The following is an 18,702-nucleotide window of genomic DNA, read 5'->3' on the forward strand; positions in this document are numbered from 1 at the left end:
AAATTCAGTGGGTGAGTAAACCAGCCTTCTAGTGCCAAAAAACATTTTGTCATGTGAATGCAAGGAAATGGTTCACTTTATATGGATTCTAAATCTTTATGTGTTTTTATTGGTAAGTGTGTATTTGGCATAGGCTTCATGTGACACAAACAATCCAAATGACATGAACAATGTCTGTAAATGTCTGTGCACCACTGTGTAAATGGCATAAAATATGACAGAACTGCTACCTGGGCTGTTAAAAGCTGTTGTAGCTGTTTTAGGAGTCAGGATACCATAAGGTGTTTTGTCAAGAATGGGGAAGTAGGAATTTCCTGTCCTGTCCTGTCCCCCTTCAAGGTTATTATATCATTATGCTGCTGTAATTTCAATTAATGGGGATTCTGACAAAAGAAAACAGATACAAATGATCATGCTCTCTTTCTATTCCCATTCATAGATGCTGTTCAGAATGAAATCATGTCATTTAAGTAATATATTCTTAAAGTCTCAGTTGAAGTCATCATAACTGGCCACTTTCAGTAGGTTCAATAACTGAATTTATCGTCGTCTAGACTGATTTGTACAGAGAATCTTTTTTTCTAAGTTTATATGAGTTTGATTTACTTTTGCCCATCGACCTAACAACACATACCGCTCTCTATGTATAAGATGTTCAATAAAGTCAAGCTGAAGTCATGCACAGCTTTGAGTTTGGCCGTTTTTCTTTAAGCAGTAAAAGCTCCGAGGCAACGAGAAGATAATTCTGCGACGAACGCACCGTGACGGCGATACACAAACCTCTGCCCCCCACCAAGATGGCGACGTCGTGCGTCGTTTCCGGGTGTTTCTGTCTAATCTGTGTCAGAGAGGGAGAGAGATGTCTATGGTTCTCGTCTGCAGGGCGGGTTTTCCCGGCAGCTGCTGGGCTACGTCACTTTGGCGCTTCAGTTTAGAGTCAGAGCGCGCGGAAAGAAAGCGGTCGGGAAGGTGGCAGCACTTTGGATTAATTAAACAAACACACAGAAAGAGAAAAACACGTTATTTTCGATTTGATTTGCTGTTTGGCATTCTGGACCCGGGCCTTGAAGACATCCGGAGCTGACGATGCAGAGGAGTATAGCGTGAGTTTCATCACTGGCGATCTGCTGGGTGTTTGTGCATGCAGAGAGAGACTTTGCAGCAGCCTGGGGTGAGAGGGCATTGGGCATTTATGTGCACGTATCTGTATGTGCCGTCGGGTTTATACGGCTCTGCTAGCGTGCCTTGAAATGGGTTATTTTTTTCTGGTTGTGTTAACGATCGCACGCGTTTCGACCTGTGTGCGTGCACGCGTCGTTTTGACCGAGTTGCAAAAGAAATATGTGGTTTAAAAATAAAAAAAAACAAGGAATCGCACTCAGCGATTGTGTCCTAGACACAGGTCTTTTTACAGGTCTGGGGTCTCTTCTGAAGTCGCCGATTGCATTCGGGATGAGCTGGAGTCTCACGGCCCGGCCTGCTGTAGGCTGTTTATTTGGCTGCTGTACTGTACTGTAGTGGAGGCTGGAGCCGAAAGTGTGCGTGTCCAGAGCCCCGCTTGGCGACCTGTTGACCGGTCAGTGCGACCTGCGGCTCTGACTTGAGACGAGAAACAATTTGTGCCGCCGCGTTTTACGCTCGGTGCGATTTAACGTTCAGGACTGACCGCCTTTTTCACTGCTGCAGCGTTGAGCTGCGTCCAGGTGCGTAGCTGCGCGGTGATGCCGGTGTAGTTAGTTAGTTATTATTTGTTTAAAGAGCCAGCAGCCATATCACTCTGCAACTCGCAACTGGCAGCCCCACTGGAGCTCAGCAGTGTGAGCCTGGCGAGTACCTGGATAGGAGACTCCTGGGAGAGCTGAGGCTGCTGCTGGGAGAGGTGTTAGTGGGGCCAGCAGGGGGCGCTCACCCTGCGGTCTGTGGGGGTCTTGATGCTCCAGTATAGTGACGGGGACACTAGACTGTAAACAGACGTAAAACCGAGGTCCTGACTCTCTGTGGTCATTAAAAATCCCAGGGCGTCTCTCGAAAAAAGTAGGGGTGTCACCCCGGTGTCCTGGCCAAATTCCCCCCTGGTCTTCATTCATCATGGCCTCCTAATAACCCCCCTCTCTGAACTGGCTTCATCACTCTGCTCTCCTCCCCACTGAGAGCTGCTGTGTGTGAGCAGACTGGAGCTTCATCCAGGTGGGGGGACACACTGGTGGGGGTTTAGGGGACCCCCCTGACCTGTAAAGAGCTCTGAGTGGAGTGTCCAGAAGAGCGCTATAGAAGTATAAGGAATTATTCATTATAATTATTATTTATAAATTGCGGGTTTTGGAAAAGCGAGATGTTGGGTAAACACCTAAGAAATGTTGTTGCATCGTCTTTACCGAATAAAAATAAAATCAGATCTCTGGCTTATTAAAACCCAGCTGGACTTTGTTATTTTAAAGGCGCTTCCGTCTGTAGTTTTCTCCGTGGCCCACACGGTTCGTGTCGACCTCGCTCTCTGTCCGCAGCTCGTTCTTCCGGCCCGCGGCGGCTGGCGACGGGAAGGCCAAGGGGAGCGCGAGGACCGCGGAGAAGACGGAGTGAGTAAAAGACTTTTACTGCGTTTTTACCCCGATCTCACTGGGCTGTCCTGCGCTGTACTGTGTTTTTACCCCGATCTCACTGGGCTGTCCTGCGCTGTACTGTGTTTTTACCCCGATCTCACTGGGCTGTCCTGCGCTGTACTGTGTTTTTACCCTGATCTCACTGGGCTGTCCTGCGCTGTACTGTGTTTTTACCCTGATCTCACTGGGCTTTACTGCACTGTACTGTGTTTTTACCCCAATCTCACTGTGCTGTACTGTGTTTTTACCCTGATCTCACTGGGCTTTACTGTACTGTGTTTTTACCCCAATCTCACTGGGCTGTCCTGCGCTGTACTGTGTTTTTACCCTGATCTCACTGGGCTTTACTGCACTGTACTGTGTTTATACCCTAATGTCACTGGGCTTTACTGCGCTGTACTGTGTTTTTACCCCGATCTCACTGGGCTTTACTGCACCAGACTGTGTTTTTACCCCAATCTCACTGGGCTTTACTGCACCGGACTGTGTTTTTACCCCAATCTCACTGGGCTTTACTGCACTGGACTGTGTTTTTACCCTGATCTCCCTGGGTTGTACAGTAACTATGCTCATCATTAAGGAGATCGTCACCCCCAGGTTCCCAGCTCCCCAAGCCCCAGATCCTCAGCTCAACCTCTCCCTCCGTCTCCCAGGCCTGCCAAGTCCCCCCTGAAACCGCAGAACGGCGCCTCGGAGCCCGACTCACCCATAAAGAAGACGGCCAAGAGAAGCCGACGCATCGCGGACAGCGACGATGACGAGCCGCGCGGCGGGGAGACGCAGGGGGCCACTCCTGCACCCCAGTCTGCTGCGGAACAGGTGAGCGCCCCCCCTTTTCTCTCATGCCTGGGGGGGCCGCGAGTTCAAATCCAGCTGGGGGCACAGCTGCTGCCCCCTTAAGTGAGGTTGCGCCTGCAGTCCCAGCTGTGAGAGTGTCGGGAACAGACACTGCAGGAGACTGAGGAGCGCTCTGGATAGTGGAATAATACAAGAATTCAGTCCCCAGGCAGTAAGCAACATGACCTCTTGGCACACCACTGTTTCCCATTCAATCTGAGCTATCCGTTAATTGAAGGGTCTAATTGATCACTTAATCGGTCAGTCAGACCATGCGGTCACCTGCTTCGTGTTCATTGAATAAAACCATCCAGTGAAACCTTCAGTGTGTGTGAGGTTGAGTCATCAGCACCGGATGGCTGCTCTTAGAGCAGGGGCAGCTGCGTTTATCAGTAGAGCGAGGCCGTGTCTTGCATAATTGTTCGAATTTAAATCTGAAAGTAGCCCAAACACCGTGCATTCATGTTGTGAAGTGCCCATTTGTTGCTTGCTTTTATATTTATTAAGAGACGTCCTTATAGCACAGTGTGTATAATGCTCATATACATTCCCAATGTAATGATATAGATATATGTACATTGTAGCACGTCTGTTAGTTAATTGATTGGTGTAACTGACCAGTTAATTGGTTTAATTGGCCTTTTTGTATTTACTGTAAAATGTAAACATTCTTAGAAGACTTTCTCCAGCCCCCCCCTTTGATTGTATTGTAACGGTAAAATTGTCATCATATTTTTAGGGGAGCAATATTTTTAGGGTCTTTTATTCTGGGTTTTCTCCCCCCCAGGGCACCCCTGTATCTGCCCCTCCCCAGCCCAGGACGGATTCTGCCCCGGACGTCAGCTCCCCCTCCAGCAGCGAGGGCTCCCCCGGCAGCGAGGGCACTGTCATCTCCCCCTCCGGCATCCCCAAGCGGCGCACCGGTACGCCCCGCCCCCAGGGGGCAGCGCTGGGTCAACCCTTCGGCACGGTTTCCATAGTTTGGCAGACTCATAATACTTGTTAACCCTGCATGCCGATCACATTGGACACTACCTGCAGTGGAATGTCTGTTGCACAACCTGCACTTATCCGCTCATTCATGAGAGTACATAGTCATTGCAGGGACTAGTGAGCAGGAAGGGCTGCATCAAGTTACAATTGGCGGGAGCTCGAATGCGAGTTTGCGACCACATGGCGATTTATAGTACTTTCACAAAGTTCACAATTTAGCGATGCCATCGATGAATTTATTTTGTGACCGAGATTTAATAACCGGTCTGAGAAATTAATTAATTTAATCGACTAAGGGGGGCACAGCTTAAATCTGGGGATTTAAACCAGGATCCTCCTGGTTGTTTGCTGAAATACTTGAAGATCTACTTGTTGGATGTCCGTGTTGCTGTCCTGCGTGTTTTTGCATGTCGATGATGATGAACGGGAACTTGACTCCTTCTGCAGCCCGGAAACAGTTCCCCAAAAGGAAACTGGAGATCACAGAGGAGAGACGGGCGTCGCCCCCCGAAGACGCCGGGCCTGTGGAGAGCCAGCCCAAGAGAGCACGACTGGAGGATCGGGAGACGCCAGGTAAGAGTCTGGAAGGATTTGCTTTTGGAAAATGAGACTGAGAAATTAGGGAAAACGTGTCAAGAAAAAACTGCTGGTCAGTACAGATCCCAGGACACTGTCAGTAAGAGTGGGGGTGTCCTGACTGCTGGACAGTACAGATCCCAGGACACTGTCAGTAAGAGTGGGGGTGTCCTGACTGCTGGTCAGTAAGAGGAGAGATATTAGCTCCACTCTTGTGATGAATCTCTACTCTGGGTTACGCAGCCTGTCTTTCCTGATATTCGGGGGTGGGTACTCTTCTTCGCTTCTTTTTGCTTCTGGCTGTTCACATTTATGCGTGTGTGTCTCCGAAGCGGAGAAGGTGAATGGAGAAGCCATGGAAGTCGACTCCGGGAGCGCCCCCTCGGAGAAGCAGGGAAGCTCGCCCATCGGGGGACAGCCAGCCGGAGAGGCCGAAAGCGACCCCTCGCCCGGGACGGAGGAGGGGACGGGAGACATCGCCGAGATGAAGGTCGAGCCGGGGCCGGGTGAGGCGAGAGAATCGGAGCCCTCCGAGGACGCTGGGAAAAAGAGGCTGGACGAGACGTCCAAGCCAGCTGCGCCGAAGGCAGGGGCCGCCTCCCCTCTCCAGAAGCCCGACGACGCCAAAGCCAAGACCAAGATGTCGGCCAGACCGGCTGCGAGCAGGGTGAAGTCCCCCCAGGCAGACAAGAAAGAAGGGAAGAAGGGAGAGGAGGTCGGAGCCGGAAAGTCGGTGGAGCCAGGAAAGGTGGAACCTGCCAAGAGCCGGGCCGTCAGCAGCTTCTTCAGTAAGTCCCCCCCCTCTGCCGCGCGGCGCAGTGACCTGGGTCCGGCAGCGCCCGTGGGCCCAATTCGGCACGGGGCCCCGCCGCCCCCGCCACGTCGCTCCGTCCCTCCCTCTCGGACTTTTCTTTCTCAAATCGGCCAACGTTGCTCCAACAGCCCCCAAGAAGGCGGCCGTCAAGCTGGAGAAATCGGATGGCGAGAAGCCTGCGGTCCAGACGTCTCCGCCGGAGAGCCGGGAGACCAAAGGAGGGAGGTAAGACTCGGGGATGGGGACAAGCACGGGCACGGCCGAGAAGTCGGGATCCCATTCCACATCCCTTTTTTTCCCCAGCAGGCTGCGATGGGAACGATGATGATTCAGGTGGGACCTTTGAACAAGGCAAGGTCCGCTGAAGTAGTTTCTAACAAGTAAAACATTAGCCCTGCACGCATATGTGATATAGCGTGATGATACACCCAAGGAATCATGTAAACTCATGTAAATGTTAAGAGCTTTAAGAGCTGTAAAAGCTCGACTAAGTGCCTCTTTCCCTCTGTTTTATCGTAGCTTCTTCGGCAAGCCGGCAAAGTCGGAGACGGCTGCCGGCACCCCCTCAGACTACAACCCCTCGAAGTCGAACTACCACCCTGTGGAGGACGCCTGCTGGAGCCACGAACAGAGGTGGGGTGTCCCCTTCCGGGGGAACGGGCTCCTTGCGGGGACGTTCTGAGAGGGAATGTGATCCCACACGCACTGTGCTGTGCGTGCAGGCAGCGCCGTTTTAAGAAACCGCGCAGAGCTTCTCTGCCTGAGTGCGCGTTGGGGTGGTGTGAGAGCGTCCGTTCGCCGTCTGGGTGACTTGCAGATCTTGTCCGTTTCTTTTTTTTGCTTTAAGGCGGGAACGTTAAACAAGGCAACGTCTGTTAAAGTAGTCGCCGGCCAGTAAAACAGTAGCGCTGCTAGTCGTGAAAATATCTTTATTATTTTCCGATCCTCTGAATCACCCCTCTGGCCCTTTCCCTGCAGAGTCCCGTACCTGGCTGTCGCTCGGACCTTTGAGAAGATCGAGGAGGAGTCTGCAAGGTGGGTTTCCAGCTGGGCCGGGCTTTCCTGCCTTTCAGAACCTGTGGGGGAAACATACGGGCGGGCGTCTGCTCGGCCCCTGCCTTGTTCTGGCGGCCTGCCAAATGCTCATTTTCCCCAGATGCTTTCCTGGGATAGTTCTGGGTTCGGAGTCGTCATTCGTGAGTCGCATGGGTGCTTTTGTTCTGGTTTGCAAGACCACTCAGAAACGGTTGTATTCTTTGGAATGACTAAATGATGACAGAGGGTACTGCTGGTAAAAGCTGCGCGCGATCTCCGGTCTCCCCCTTGTCCCACGCAGGCTGAAGAACATCGAGACCCTGGCCAACCTGTTCCGCTCGGTGATCGCTCTGAACCCGGCGGACCTGCTGCCCTGCCTGTACCTGTGTCTGAACCGCATCGGGCCGGCCTTCCTGGGCCTGGAGCTGGGCGTGGGGGAGACTGTGCTCATGAAGGCCGTCGCCCAGGCAACAGGTACAGAACGGGACTCATGACACCACGTCCTAGCTCCTGATCTTAGAGGAGTTTTGAACTTTCCTTTCCTCGTCCCCGTTTCCTTTCTGTACACCACGAGACGGGGGGAAGTCTCTAGGCCTCCTAGGGAGGCCCCGATCCAGTAGGATTTCCAGGTCCCTGTGAAATTGCCGGTTTCCAGAGAACTGGGACAATCTCTTTGCGATTAGTTAAAGCAGCCTTTTTTGTTTTTGGGTGAAGTCATTTCTTTTTAATTTTTAATTTTAGAGCACAAAACAAAACCATTTTACATATAACCCATCATTATTCAGCCTAACATCACAGGCAAAAATGGTCTATTCCTGTTTGTCCCCCTAGTATTTTACAATTATATAACTTTTAAACAAAACTATATACATTCAAAAGAAGGGAGATGCGTACATTTATGAATATGAAATGGGAGGAGATCAGTTATTTTGTATCTCAACAAAATCCAACCTTAAAGGTTTAATGTTCTGAACCCATCTAGACCAATATTGGACAAATTTGATCATTTGTAATTTTAGTGAAAATGTTATTTCTTCCATTATATGTATTTCCTTTATTAATTCAATCCAATCATTCATTGTTGATGGTAAATCTGGGAGAAGCCACTTTCTTGTTACAGCTTTCTCCCCTGCTGATGTAAGGATTCCAAACAAATATTCCGTCAGTTCCCCTCCAATCAAAATCCAGTTGACCAAAATATAAAGCCTCAACTGTAAAGGGTACATTCCTTTCAAATATAGTTTCCAGGGCCTCATGTAACTCTTTCCAGAAAAGCCTTATTTTAGGGCAGTTCCAGAATATATGCCAATGATCACCTTGGTTTCCACACTGTCTCCAACATTTAGTTTTCCCCAGTATGGTGCGCCTTCTGACTCGTCCGGTAAGAGTTAGCAGAGTGGCGCAGCGGAAGCGTGCTGGGCCCATAACCCAGAGGTCGATGGATCGAAACCATCCTCTGCTATCCGCATTTGGGGAGGAGCGGTGGCTCTGTGGCTCAGGATCTGCGCCTGTGGCTGGAAGGTTGCTGGTTCATATCTGCGGCCGGCAGAGGAATCCTACTCCGTTGGGCCCCTGAGCAAGGCCCTTAACCCCAACTGCTCCAGGGGTGCTGTACAATGGCTGACCCTGCGCTCTGACCCCCAGCTTCTCTCCCTGTCCGTGTGTCTCATGGAGAGCAAGCTGGGGTCTGCGAAAAGATGAATTCCAAATGCAAGAAATTGTATAGGGGCTAATAAAGCAATATTATTATTATTATTATTATTATTAATGAAAAATTGAACAATGTTTTTCCAGCAAAACTCTCTCCACAAATGCGAGTTAGTACATCTCCATTGAAATTCACAAATTTTAAGCCACTCTTCATTCGAATTTCTAACTGGGTGAAGTCATTTCGAGACCGCTCAGGATCAAAATCCCGTTGGCGTCGGGCCGGGCTGCGGCCGCGTCGGTCGTACTTGTTGCGCTCTGTGATATTGGTTCCCAGTTGTAGTCCGCCAGTACCCGGGAGCTGTCACAGCAGTAAGGAATCTCTAGGCTGGGATCTTGCGCCGACAGCAGCACCGTGTTTCTGCCGTTTCAGGCCGGCAGCTGGACAAGATCAAGGCGGAGTCCCAGGAGAAGGGAGACCTGGGATTGGTGGCCGAGAGCTCCCGTAGCAACCAGCGCATGATGTTCACCCCCCCCAAACTGACGGCGACGGGGGTTTTCGGCAAGCTGACGGACATCGCCAAGATGACGGGGAACGCGGTGAGTGGGAGGGGCCGGAAGACGGAGGCGGGGGGGGGTTGGGGGTCCGCCAATAGCAAAGGGGGCCGATATCTAATATCGTTCTCTCCCCAAGGATATTGGAGAGCCACCTTTCCCAGGTGTTTAGAAAGGCTTTCGCTTAGTGTCCGTCTTCTCCATTGCCTAACCTCTGCTGTGCTTCTAACTGCTTGTCTTTTGTCATTTGTAATCCTTAATAACTGTTTTTTTTTTTAAACCTACTTTGAGAACCCACTTCTAATAAGTAAACTTTATTATTATTATTATTTTATTATTATCCGATCGTGCAGACATGGGCTAAGCCAACTCCCAAGTAAAAGAAATCCTGGGGCAACTAGCTGCTCCCTGCTTTGCTGTGATCTTGGCCGAGATGCTTCTTCTGGGGGGGGGGGGGGGGCGGTACGCTAGCGTTCAGTCCCACCCCAGCCAGCCCCCTGTCTCATACCTCCTCCGTCTCTGCAGTCGACGCACAAAAAGATCGACATCATCAAGGGGCTGTTCGTGGCCTGCCGCTTCTCCGAGGCGCGTTACATCGTCCGGTAAGGCTCTCCCGGCCTGGTTCCCGAAACCCGTTCTGACCCGTTTCCCCCGCCGACGCTTGGAATCGGGGCCGCCGATAACCCTGCCGTCGGATTTTCTTCTCTTCGGGATGTGCCGTTGGGTGGGGCGAAGGTCCGGGACTAAGAGAACCATTCCCCGGGTTGATTCGCAGGTCTCTGGGCGGGAAGCTGCGGATCGGCCTGGCGGAGCAGTCGGTCCTGGCCGCCCTGGCGCAGGCGGTCTGCCTGACCCCGCCGGGACAAGGTGAGCCCCGGCACCCTCGCGCCCGCCGCCTCCGGGAGCCCCGCGCCAGGCGGGCGAAGTCAGATCTCCGTTCGGGACTTGACCTGTCTTATATGATTGGCGCTGCTCCAATTAATTAATGAGCAGAAGTGAATTTATTTGTCCGGGTAGGTCAGTGGAGAACTGATTCTGCTGACGATCCGGTGGCCCACGCGTGATTTATTGAGGCGTTTTCTGAGAGCAGACCAGCACCAGCGTGTCCCCTGGGTTTTGAACCTCAATCCCTCCTGTCTGGTTGGGCTCTGGGCTTGTACACTTGACATCACATTACGAACAGACGTTTTGTGAAAGCATTTCTTAGGTTTTGTCAGGGTGAGATTGGGAACTAGATTTTAGCCGTTCTCTGCGTCTTGCACGGCTTATTCTTATGAGAGTTGAGTTGCTTTTAGCTCTTTGAGGGCTCTTCTTTGCTTGAAGGTTGCTGCATTACGTCGTTTGATTGATAATACGGAGAAAGGAATGCCGAGTTTTACACCAAGCAAGTGAAACGTCTGTTTTTGCTCTGTGCTTCCCCCAAAACCCACCCCACGGTGCAGAATTCCCACCTAAGGAGGTGAACGCTGGGAAGGGAATGTCCCCGGAAGCTCGGAAAGCCTGGATTGAGGAGAGAGCCCTCATCCTCAAACAGACTTACTGGTGAGTCCTTTCAGACACTTTGTGTTGTTCAAGTAAGGGTTAAAAGTGACCCGTAAAATATCGCTTACAGACCAGATCTTTAACATCGCGCATGTTAAGCATTTCTCGGGTCTCAGGGATTTCTATATGTCTGTTTGGCTGAACAAATGCTTGAAACACTCCCATAGGCAATAGTACTTTAAATGACGACAAATGATAGATGAATTCCTCTATCTCATCTCTTCGGTTTTTTGTTTGTTCTTCAATCAACACATTTGCTCCAGTTTTACTTTTAAATCCCAGATCGCAAATGCCTGGGCTCTTGGGTGTAGAATCCCTTGGTGGACATCGCTTGGATCTTGGATCTGTATTCCCTAATTTCCCGTCCCGTTGCAGCGAGCTTCCCAACTATGACGTTATCGTTCCGGTCTTGCTGAAAGAGGGGATCGAGGAGCTGCCGAAACACTGCAAGCTGACACCTGGTAGGGAGAATCCCAGACGCTTTGCTTTCCTCTTCCAGTCACTCTGCCTCTTGGGGGTTTTTTGTATTTATTTTCTCGTCTTCGTTTTGACTTTCCCTCTTGAGGAATTGAAAAGCAGCAGCTTCTCAATTCCTCAGTGGGAGAGAAGATGACCTCACTCATAAAAAGCACAAGAAAAGTTGCCTGTAGTAGGATCTACAACCAGCCACATCTAGAAGCGGCCCCGCATTTGGCTCTTGCCCACCTTCCTCGGTTGCCTTTGAGATCCTCAATGTCAACGAATGTTTCCTGTTCTCTGTTCGCTTTCCATCTGTGAAGATGGGCCGTTCGATTTGCAACTGAGACTGAAATGCTGCCTGGGGTTGACCCAATCGATGTCCTTCGGGATCTTCCAGACTTGAATCCTGTCTTTTCTCGTTCTGTTCGGTTATACAGTGATGCAAGGGACCTGTCCGCGTATTGTTGAGGGCACAGGTGGAAAGTGTGTTTTAAGTGGCTTTAAAACCGGGAAGAGGGGGAGAACGTCTGTACCCCAAGGGCTGGGCTGTGAGAAGCAAGCAGCTCCGGGCATGTTGTTGGAGCTGATAACCCTGGCTTCTTTCAAGAAACAGCTGATCAGATCAATTGATTATCCATTACCAACTAGGCTAAAGGGTCCGCATGTCCGCCTTTTGGTCCCACCCGTTCTTATGCTCTAACGATTCCCTGGGAGTCAGTATCTCGGGGGGTATCTCTGGTGACCTCTTCCTACAGCTGTAATAGTCTCTTTGTGTCTTGGTGGGCTGCCCTGTTCCCGCTCCTCAGCCCTAGGGTCACCAGGGTCATGCGCGTTTGGTCTCCTGCAGGGGTGCCCCTGAAGCCCATGCTGGCTCACCCCACGAGGGGCATCGGCGAAGTCATGAAGAGGTTCGACGAAGCCACCTTCACCTGCGAGTACAAGTACGACGGGGAACGGGCGCAGGTGAGCTGGGGCGCGGAGGTGCCTGGGGGTGGGGGGTACGGTTGCACCTCCTCACAGTGGAACCCCGAAAAGGCGGGCCCCAGGCTTGATGTTAGATGAGAATCGGAAAAACCTCGTTGGTAGCCAGCCAGACTTTGTCATCTGATGAGAATGAACATGTTTTGGCTGGCACTTGAATCCAAGGTGGTACTCGTTTTATCCAGTTGGGTGGAGCTGATGCTCAGAGGATGGGCTCAAGGGGCGGAGCCACAGCTTAGAGGGTCGACTAGATGGGCGGAGTCATAGCTCAGGGGGTGGGGCCATAGGGTCAGGGGAGGCCTCGTGGGACGGGACCATGGCTCGGGTGGAGGGCCTTGCTCAAGGGTGCGCCGGTCGTGCCCGACCCAGGGTTCACCTCCGCTGCCGCAACCCTGGCCCTGACCGTGTCTCCCTGCTGCCCGTTTCTTTCAGATCCACATCCTTGAAAACGGAGAGGTTCACATCTACAGCCGGAACCAAGAGAACAACACCAGCAAATACCCCGACATCATCTCCAGAATCCCGCAGGTACGAGCTCCTTTCCGTTTCTTCTCCCGACTCGCTGTTTCATTGCTCGGCTCTGAGGGCTGTCAGTTGCTCATGACTCCAGTGAGCATCGGAGAAGTCCTCACTGTATCAGGCTTCTCATCCACTTGCATCCCTTGTTCCGTTTCTAGTTTCAGATGCTTTGTGTCATCCTAGTGCCTTTGTCCATCTTGATCGCCCTCGATCAGCCTGGCGGCTCTCTACCCGTCTCTCTCTCTCTCGCCCTCGATCAGCCTGGTGGCTCTCTACCCGTCTCTCTCTCTCTCGCCCTCGATCAGCCTGGTGGCTCTCTACCCGTCTCTCTCTCTCTCTCGCCCTCGATCAGCCTGGTGGCTCTCTACCCGTCTCTCTCTCTCTCGCCCTCGATCAGCCTGGTGGCTCTCTGCCCGTCTCTCTCTCTCTCTCTCTCTCTCTCTCTCTCTCTCTCTCTCTCTCTCTCTCTCTCGCCCTCGATCAGCCTGGTGGCTGTCTGCCCGTCTCTCTCTCTCTCTCTCTCTCTCTCGCCCTCGATCAGCCTGGTGGCTCTCTGCCCGTCTCTCTCTCTCTCTCTCTCTCTCTCGCCCTCGATCAGCCTGGTGGCTCTCTGCCCGTCTCTCTCTCTTGCCCTCGGTCAGCTTCCTTCCGTGAATGTTTGTCTGTCCAGGTGAAGAAAGAAGAGGTGCGCTCCTGCATTCTGGACGCGGAGGCCGTGGCCTGGGACAGGGAGAAGAAGCAGATCCAGCCTTTCCAGGTGCTGACCACTCGCAAGAGGAAGGTACGTCACTGACCCGTCCGCACCGGGCAGCCTCGAGTTCAAAACGAGCGGCCCCACAATGCAGCCAGGCCCGTTCCGGAAAAGGTGGGGCTCGTGCTCTTTCAAGAATGAGTTTTTCTTTTTTCTAAAGGATGTGGACGCCTCTGATATCAAAGTCCAAGTGTGCGTGTACGCCTTCGACCTGCTGTATCTGAATGGAGAGGTAAGAGAAGGGTGTGTCCCTGGAAGTGCGTTGTCTGAGCCCTAGATAAGGCACGTCTTCAACGGACACATTTTAGCTCTCATGAGAAACATGTGCTGTCTCTGTGGAACTGTCCCCAGTTTGGTTTGCCCACCAGTCACAAAACTGTGGTCTTCATCGATGTTTATTAAATTAATGAATTAATTAGATTAATGAATGATCCTACTTCATATTAACGTACAAAATCGAAGTCATTTCATTCCGTTCCGCATTTGTGTAACCCATCGTGCCAGGCAAACATGCATTATCTCTTAAAATCTGTTTGTAGATAATGGCAGTGCCATGCCCGAGATTTTATTTCTAAATATCTTTCAGTTTTAGAAAAAAAAAACAAAGCTAAATTTAAGGAAGTGTTTTTTTTCGACTGGCAGCGCTTTACAGGTAATGGGAAATCCCACTACCACCACCAAGGTGCAGCACCCACGTGGATGATGCGACGGCAGCCATAGTGCTCCAGTACACTCACCATATGGCAGCTCTCAGTGGGGAGGAGAGCAGAGTGATGAAGCCAGTTCAGAGATGGGGATTATTAGGAGGCCATGATGGGTAAAGACCAGGGGGGAAATGTAGCCAGGATGCTGGGGTCACACCCCTACTCTTTTCATGAAACACCTTCTTGACGGCTTGTGGCTTCTTAAATTTGCTTCATTACTCTGCGACGGGGACACTATACTGTAAAAAGGCGTCGTCCTTCGGATGAGACGTAAAACCGAGGTCCTGACTCTCTGTGGTCAGTAAAAATCCCAGGGCGTCTCTCGAAAAGAGTAGGGGTGTCACCCCGGTGTCCTGGCCAAATTTCCCCCTGGTCTTTACCCCTCATTGCCTCCTAATAATCTATGAATTGGCTTCATTACTCTGTCGCATCATCCAGGTGGGGCTGCACATTGGTGGTGGTGGAGGGGAGTCCCCATTAACTGTAAAGCGCTTTGAGTGGAGTGTCCAGAAAAACCCTATATAAATTATTATTATTATTGTACGTGTTTCCTGCAGTCGCTGGTCCGCCAGCCCCTGTCCAAGCGCCGCGCCCTGCTGCGGGAGAGCTTCGCGGAGCGGGAGGGGGAGTTTATGTTCGCCTGCTCCCTCGACTCCGACAACACCGATGTCATCGCCGAATTCCTGGAGCAGTCCGTCAAAGGTTGTTCCCTCTTTGCTTTCCCAGTGAAGCCCGTTTGTTTGTTTGTTTTTGCGTCCGCATGTTTTGCCAGCGACTTGTCGTGGACTCGCGCCCTCCTTGGGTTGGGTGGCCTCGGGTCTGTTGTTGGCCTGTGCCGGAAGCTGCTGATCCTTTTGAGTTGGATCCGTCAGTAGGCCAACCTCTGTAGCGAGACTGCAGGACATCCAGGCCCAAACCGAGCGTTTGGCAAGACGCTGCTCGAGACTGTAACCACTGCGACGTGTTTTTGGAAGCCTCTCGTGGCAGGCTGCCTCTTTAATGTGGCAAAAACTGACTGTCCCCCCGTTCCATCGTGCAGATTCCTGCGAGGGCCTGATGGTGAAAACCCTCGAGAAGGATGCTACGTACGAGATCGCCAAGCGGTCGCACAACTGGCTCAAGGTAAAGGCATGCACTCTTCGGGCGGGCGGGTTTCAGATCTCCTTTCCTCCTTCCGGGGACAGCCTTCTTGCTGTGCCTGTCACGGGGAGGGCTTGTGAGCTTCGTTGACGGGTTTTTACTCTTTTTACGCTGATCTGAGGGTTGGCACGTAGCGGTCATCACAGCCAACAGCCACAGCGGGTCGTCTTTGACTTCCTCCCCTTTTTGAGGTGATGGGGTTGATAATGGGCAGTTGTGCCAGTAACAGGCTGCGTCCGTCCTGGGGTTCTCTGTTTCCATTATCTTGTCGGTAGGATGTCCAACTGGCGTGGGAAGACTCTTGTTCGACCCCCCTTTTGCTTTTGTTCCCTTCTGCGCAGTTAAAGAAGGACTACCTGGAGGGCGTGGGGGACACGCTGGACTTGGCTGTGATCGGAGCCTACATGGGCAAAGGGAAAAGAACTGGGACCTACGGCGGGTTCCTGCTGGCTTGTTATGACGAGGAGAATGAGGAGTACCAGTCAATCTGCAAGGTGGGCTCCCAGCTCTCTCTGTGGCTGCAGTGCAGTGTTAATGTACTGGAGAGTCCAGTCAGTGTGTCTGTATTAACCCCTCTCTCTCAGTGCAGTGTTAATGTACTGGAGTGTCCAGTCAGTGTGTCTGTATTAACCCCTCTCTCTCTCAGTGCAGTGTTAATGTACTGTAGTGTCCAGTCAGTGTGTCTGTATTAATCCCTCTCTCTGTTTTAAACTCTGGCTTTTCACAGATTGGGACGGGATTCAAAGATGAAGATTTGGAGCAGCATTTTAACTTCCTAAAGGTAATTCTCCAAAACAGGATTGTTCTGAAAACCAGAAAGTGTTATTTTGTAATAGAAGATCTCTGTAAGAGAGCCAATCTTTTAGACAAAGTAGGGGAAACTCAGTTGCAAAGTTTGGAAAAAAGTACGCTTTTAAAAGTTTAAAGTTGCATGGTTCCTTAACGGATACACATCGCCAGTAGATGGTGGTAGAAAATTCTCTATGTCCCCTGGGGTCAAAAGAAAGCAGATGTATAAAATGCCAGTCTAGAAGCAGGTGAAATTTCATTATTTGAACAAATTTCCACAGAACACAGACCAAACGTTTTATTTTGTAAAGTGTCTTGTCACTTTTGCTTATGAGCTTTTATTTTGCAAGGGTAGAAAAAGGCTTGCAACCCTGTAATCGTATCCCGAACAGGATTGTTAGGGACAGGATGAGAATTCCAGTGGCCTAATAGATAAACAGCCCAAGGCTGGTGGATTGTGTCCCATGTGGTGCGGTGTTGTCTTTTGGGCGAGATGGGACAGATTACCTCCTCTGGTTTGTATATGCTTTCGCTATCGCAGTTTCCATATTACTATGACGTTCCAAAAGCATCCTGCACGCTTATGAAAACGGTTTGTTTACGGATCGAGTGCAGCAGTGCTGAAGCCCGAGTTGTGTGTTGCAGGACCACACCCTGCCCAGTCCCCGCCCCTATTATCGCGTGGACCAATCGGCCGAGCCCGACGTGTGGCTGGAGGCGGTCCAGGTGTGGGAGGTGAAGTGCGCCGACCTGTCGCTGTCCCCTGTTCACAAGGCGGCAATGGGACTGGTCAGTCTCCCTTCGGCACCTTCGCTTGCATTCGTGGTTCAAAGTGCCCGCCGGATTCTCGAAATGGAAGTTAACCGTGTCTCTTGCAACCTTTTTTATCGTACGCCTCTAGGCGGACTCCGATAAAGGGATCTCTCTGCGCTTCCCTCGTTTCTTGCGGATCAGGGATGACAAGAAACCAGAAGAGGCCACCACCGGGGCGCAGGTCAGTCACCTAGGGGAATTTTAACCCCCGAATCCCCAAGAGTCTAATTTTCTAGGACTCTTTCAATAATTGTTTTAAAGCCTAAGAGAAGAACGGGAAAATGGCCCAAATAAGACCTTTAATATTCACGTGCAGATGATCTGAAGTGTTTCTGCACTGTCTCTCTTGGGGAGCACGGTATTTTTTTAAATCGCGGTGCGGAAAGAGAGAAACGTCCTGTGTTAACACCATGGCGTGTTACAGAAGTGACATCACCCCCCTGGCACCCCCATCATGGTGCCAAGCTCTTGCGCTGCGAACGTGCCAGTCTCGTGACATAGTGTGAGCTCTCATGAGCAGAGCAGTGCACGTTTGTCTGACCGCGTTCCCCATTTTTTTTTTGCCCACACCCCGTGCCGTTCTCGACCCGCAGGTGGCAGAGCTGTACCGAAAACAGCAGCAGATCCAGAACCAGGCCTCCGGCGAGAAGGCAGACCTGGAGGACTATTACTGACGCCCCCATCTTCCAGCGAGGTGCCCCGACTCCCCCGTTCTCAGCCTTGACCACTAACGCCACCGCTCAGACACGCACGCGGCTGCCGCCTTTGGCCTGGCCAGAAACGATTTGCTTTTAGGTTCTCGGGAGTGGGTGAAACATGCCGGTTGACGGCGCAGTACGTTTATCCGCCTTTTTACTCTGCATAAGTGACAAAATCAGAGCGGTGCTGTGGGATAGACTCTATTGCAATTTTTATATAATATTTTTTATACCAGGAATGATATGATCCTAGCCCCGTTCCTTTTGCGACCACTGCGGGTTCGAGAGGTTTAAGGTTCATGGCAAGCGTCTTCCCAGTCGACCGTCTGCCTTTGTGTGAAATCAACAGGGGTGGGGGTATCATCGGCCTTTGACGTCTAGACGACAGGTGACAAATTCCATTAAAAAAAGATGTGCGAGAGTTTGAGTATTTTAATTGCAGCTTTCGAAGCACGTTGAGAGCACAGCTGTTGAAAGCTTGCTTATTTGGAAGCGTAGTAGTACCCATTTAAATGCATCTCTTTCCATGGTACCAGTCATTGTATTTGCTATGTTTAAGTCTTACTGTGAAAAAACCGGATGAGGGTAGCAAAGAAGCTGGCGTTGCGAAGATGGAAAAGACGGTGATGGCAGGCTGTGTCTTGGGTTTTAGTTGTGCAAGAGCACCGTTAACAGGGTAAAGGGCGTTCTGAAGCAAACTGGGCAGTTTTCACACTTGAATAAATATTTGTTGTTTTTTTTTATATTTGTTATATGTTGATTCAGAGATGTCAGATATTTTTTTCCACTGGCCAAGGAGGTTTTTTAATTCCTAGAACCGATAAAGAGTGCAAAGTCGATGACTCGCAGAGGCGGGTTTGTGATCTCGTTGTCCGAAGCTTGCAGTGTCAGCGGTGCAGTTGAAAAGCCTTGAATGCTGTTCAGATAGAACGTATCGGATGTTGATTAACTAGCAGTGTTTCACAGAAGTGATCCATTTTTAAAGTAAACGATTGTGCCTGTAAATACATTACTAGAATGTGATGTTGAATCCAAATAACCGTGTAATAAAATAAGATGTCATTTTGTTTTGTGAACATGCTGTTGATTCTTGTCTGTTGTCTTAACTACAAAGGAACAATTTTAAATAAAAAAATGCTATACTTTCTGCTAAATGTTTTTATAATTATCCTGTTATATAAAGAACTTTAATACTTAAAATGGGTGAAATGCATTTTAATATCAGCATTTAGAAGAGCAATCGGTCAGT

General features: G+C 50.7%; 1 protein-coding gene across 1 annotated transcript; it reads left to right on the forward strand.

Moving 5' to 3' along the window:
- The first annotated feature begins 954 nt into the window (after positions 1 to 954).
- On the forward strand, positions 955 to 18,526 carry lig1 (ligase I, DNA, ATP-dependent). The gene is made up of 26 exons (XM_088917512.1): positions 955 to 1,103; positions 2,505 to 2,576; positions 3,254 to 3,419; positions 4,225 to 4,360; positions 4,878 to 5,003; positions 5,339 to 5,794; positions 5,949 to 6,045; positions 6,340 to 6,453; positions 6,799 to 6,855; positions 7,157 to 7,329; positions 8,936 to 9,102; positions 9,583 to 9,659; positions 9,833 to 9,924; positions 10,500 to 10,599; positions 10,975 to 11,060; positions 11,906 to 12,021; positions 12,472 to 12,567; positions 13,229 to 13,339; positions 13,470 to 13,541; positions 14,571 to 14,715; positions 15,053 to 15,135; positions 15,495 to 15,647; positions 15,881 to 15,934; positions 16,588 to 16,731; positions 16,844 to 16,936; positions 17,349 to 18,526. The coding sequence occupies exons 1-26, from the start codon at positions 1,087 to 1,089 to the stop codon at positions 17,427 to 17,429; spliced, it is 3,084 nt and encodes a 1,027-aa protein (XP_088773638.1). The 5' UTR covers positions 955 to 1,086; the 3' UTR covers positions 17,430 to 18,526.
- The last annotated feature ends 176 nt before the right edge of the window (positions 18,527 to 18,702 follow it).

This window comes from Atractosteus spatula, chromosome 5 (assembly GCF_055471065.1).
Source record: "Atractosteus spatula isolate fAtrSpa1 chromosome 5, fAtrSpa1.hap1, whole genome shotgun sequence".
In the NCBI taxonomy this organism is placed as follows: Eukaryota; Metazoa; Chordata; class Actinopteri; order Semionotiformes; family Lepisosteidae; genus Atractosteus; species Atractosteus spatula.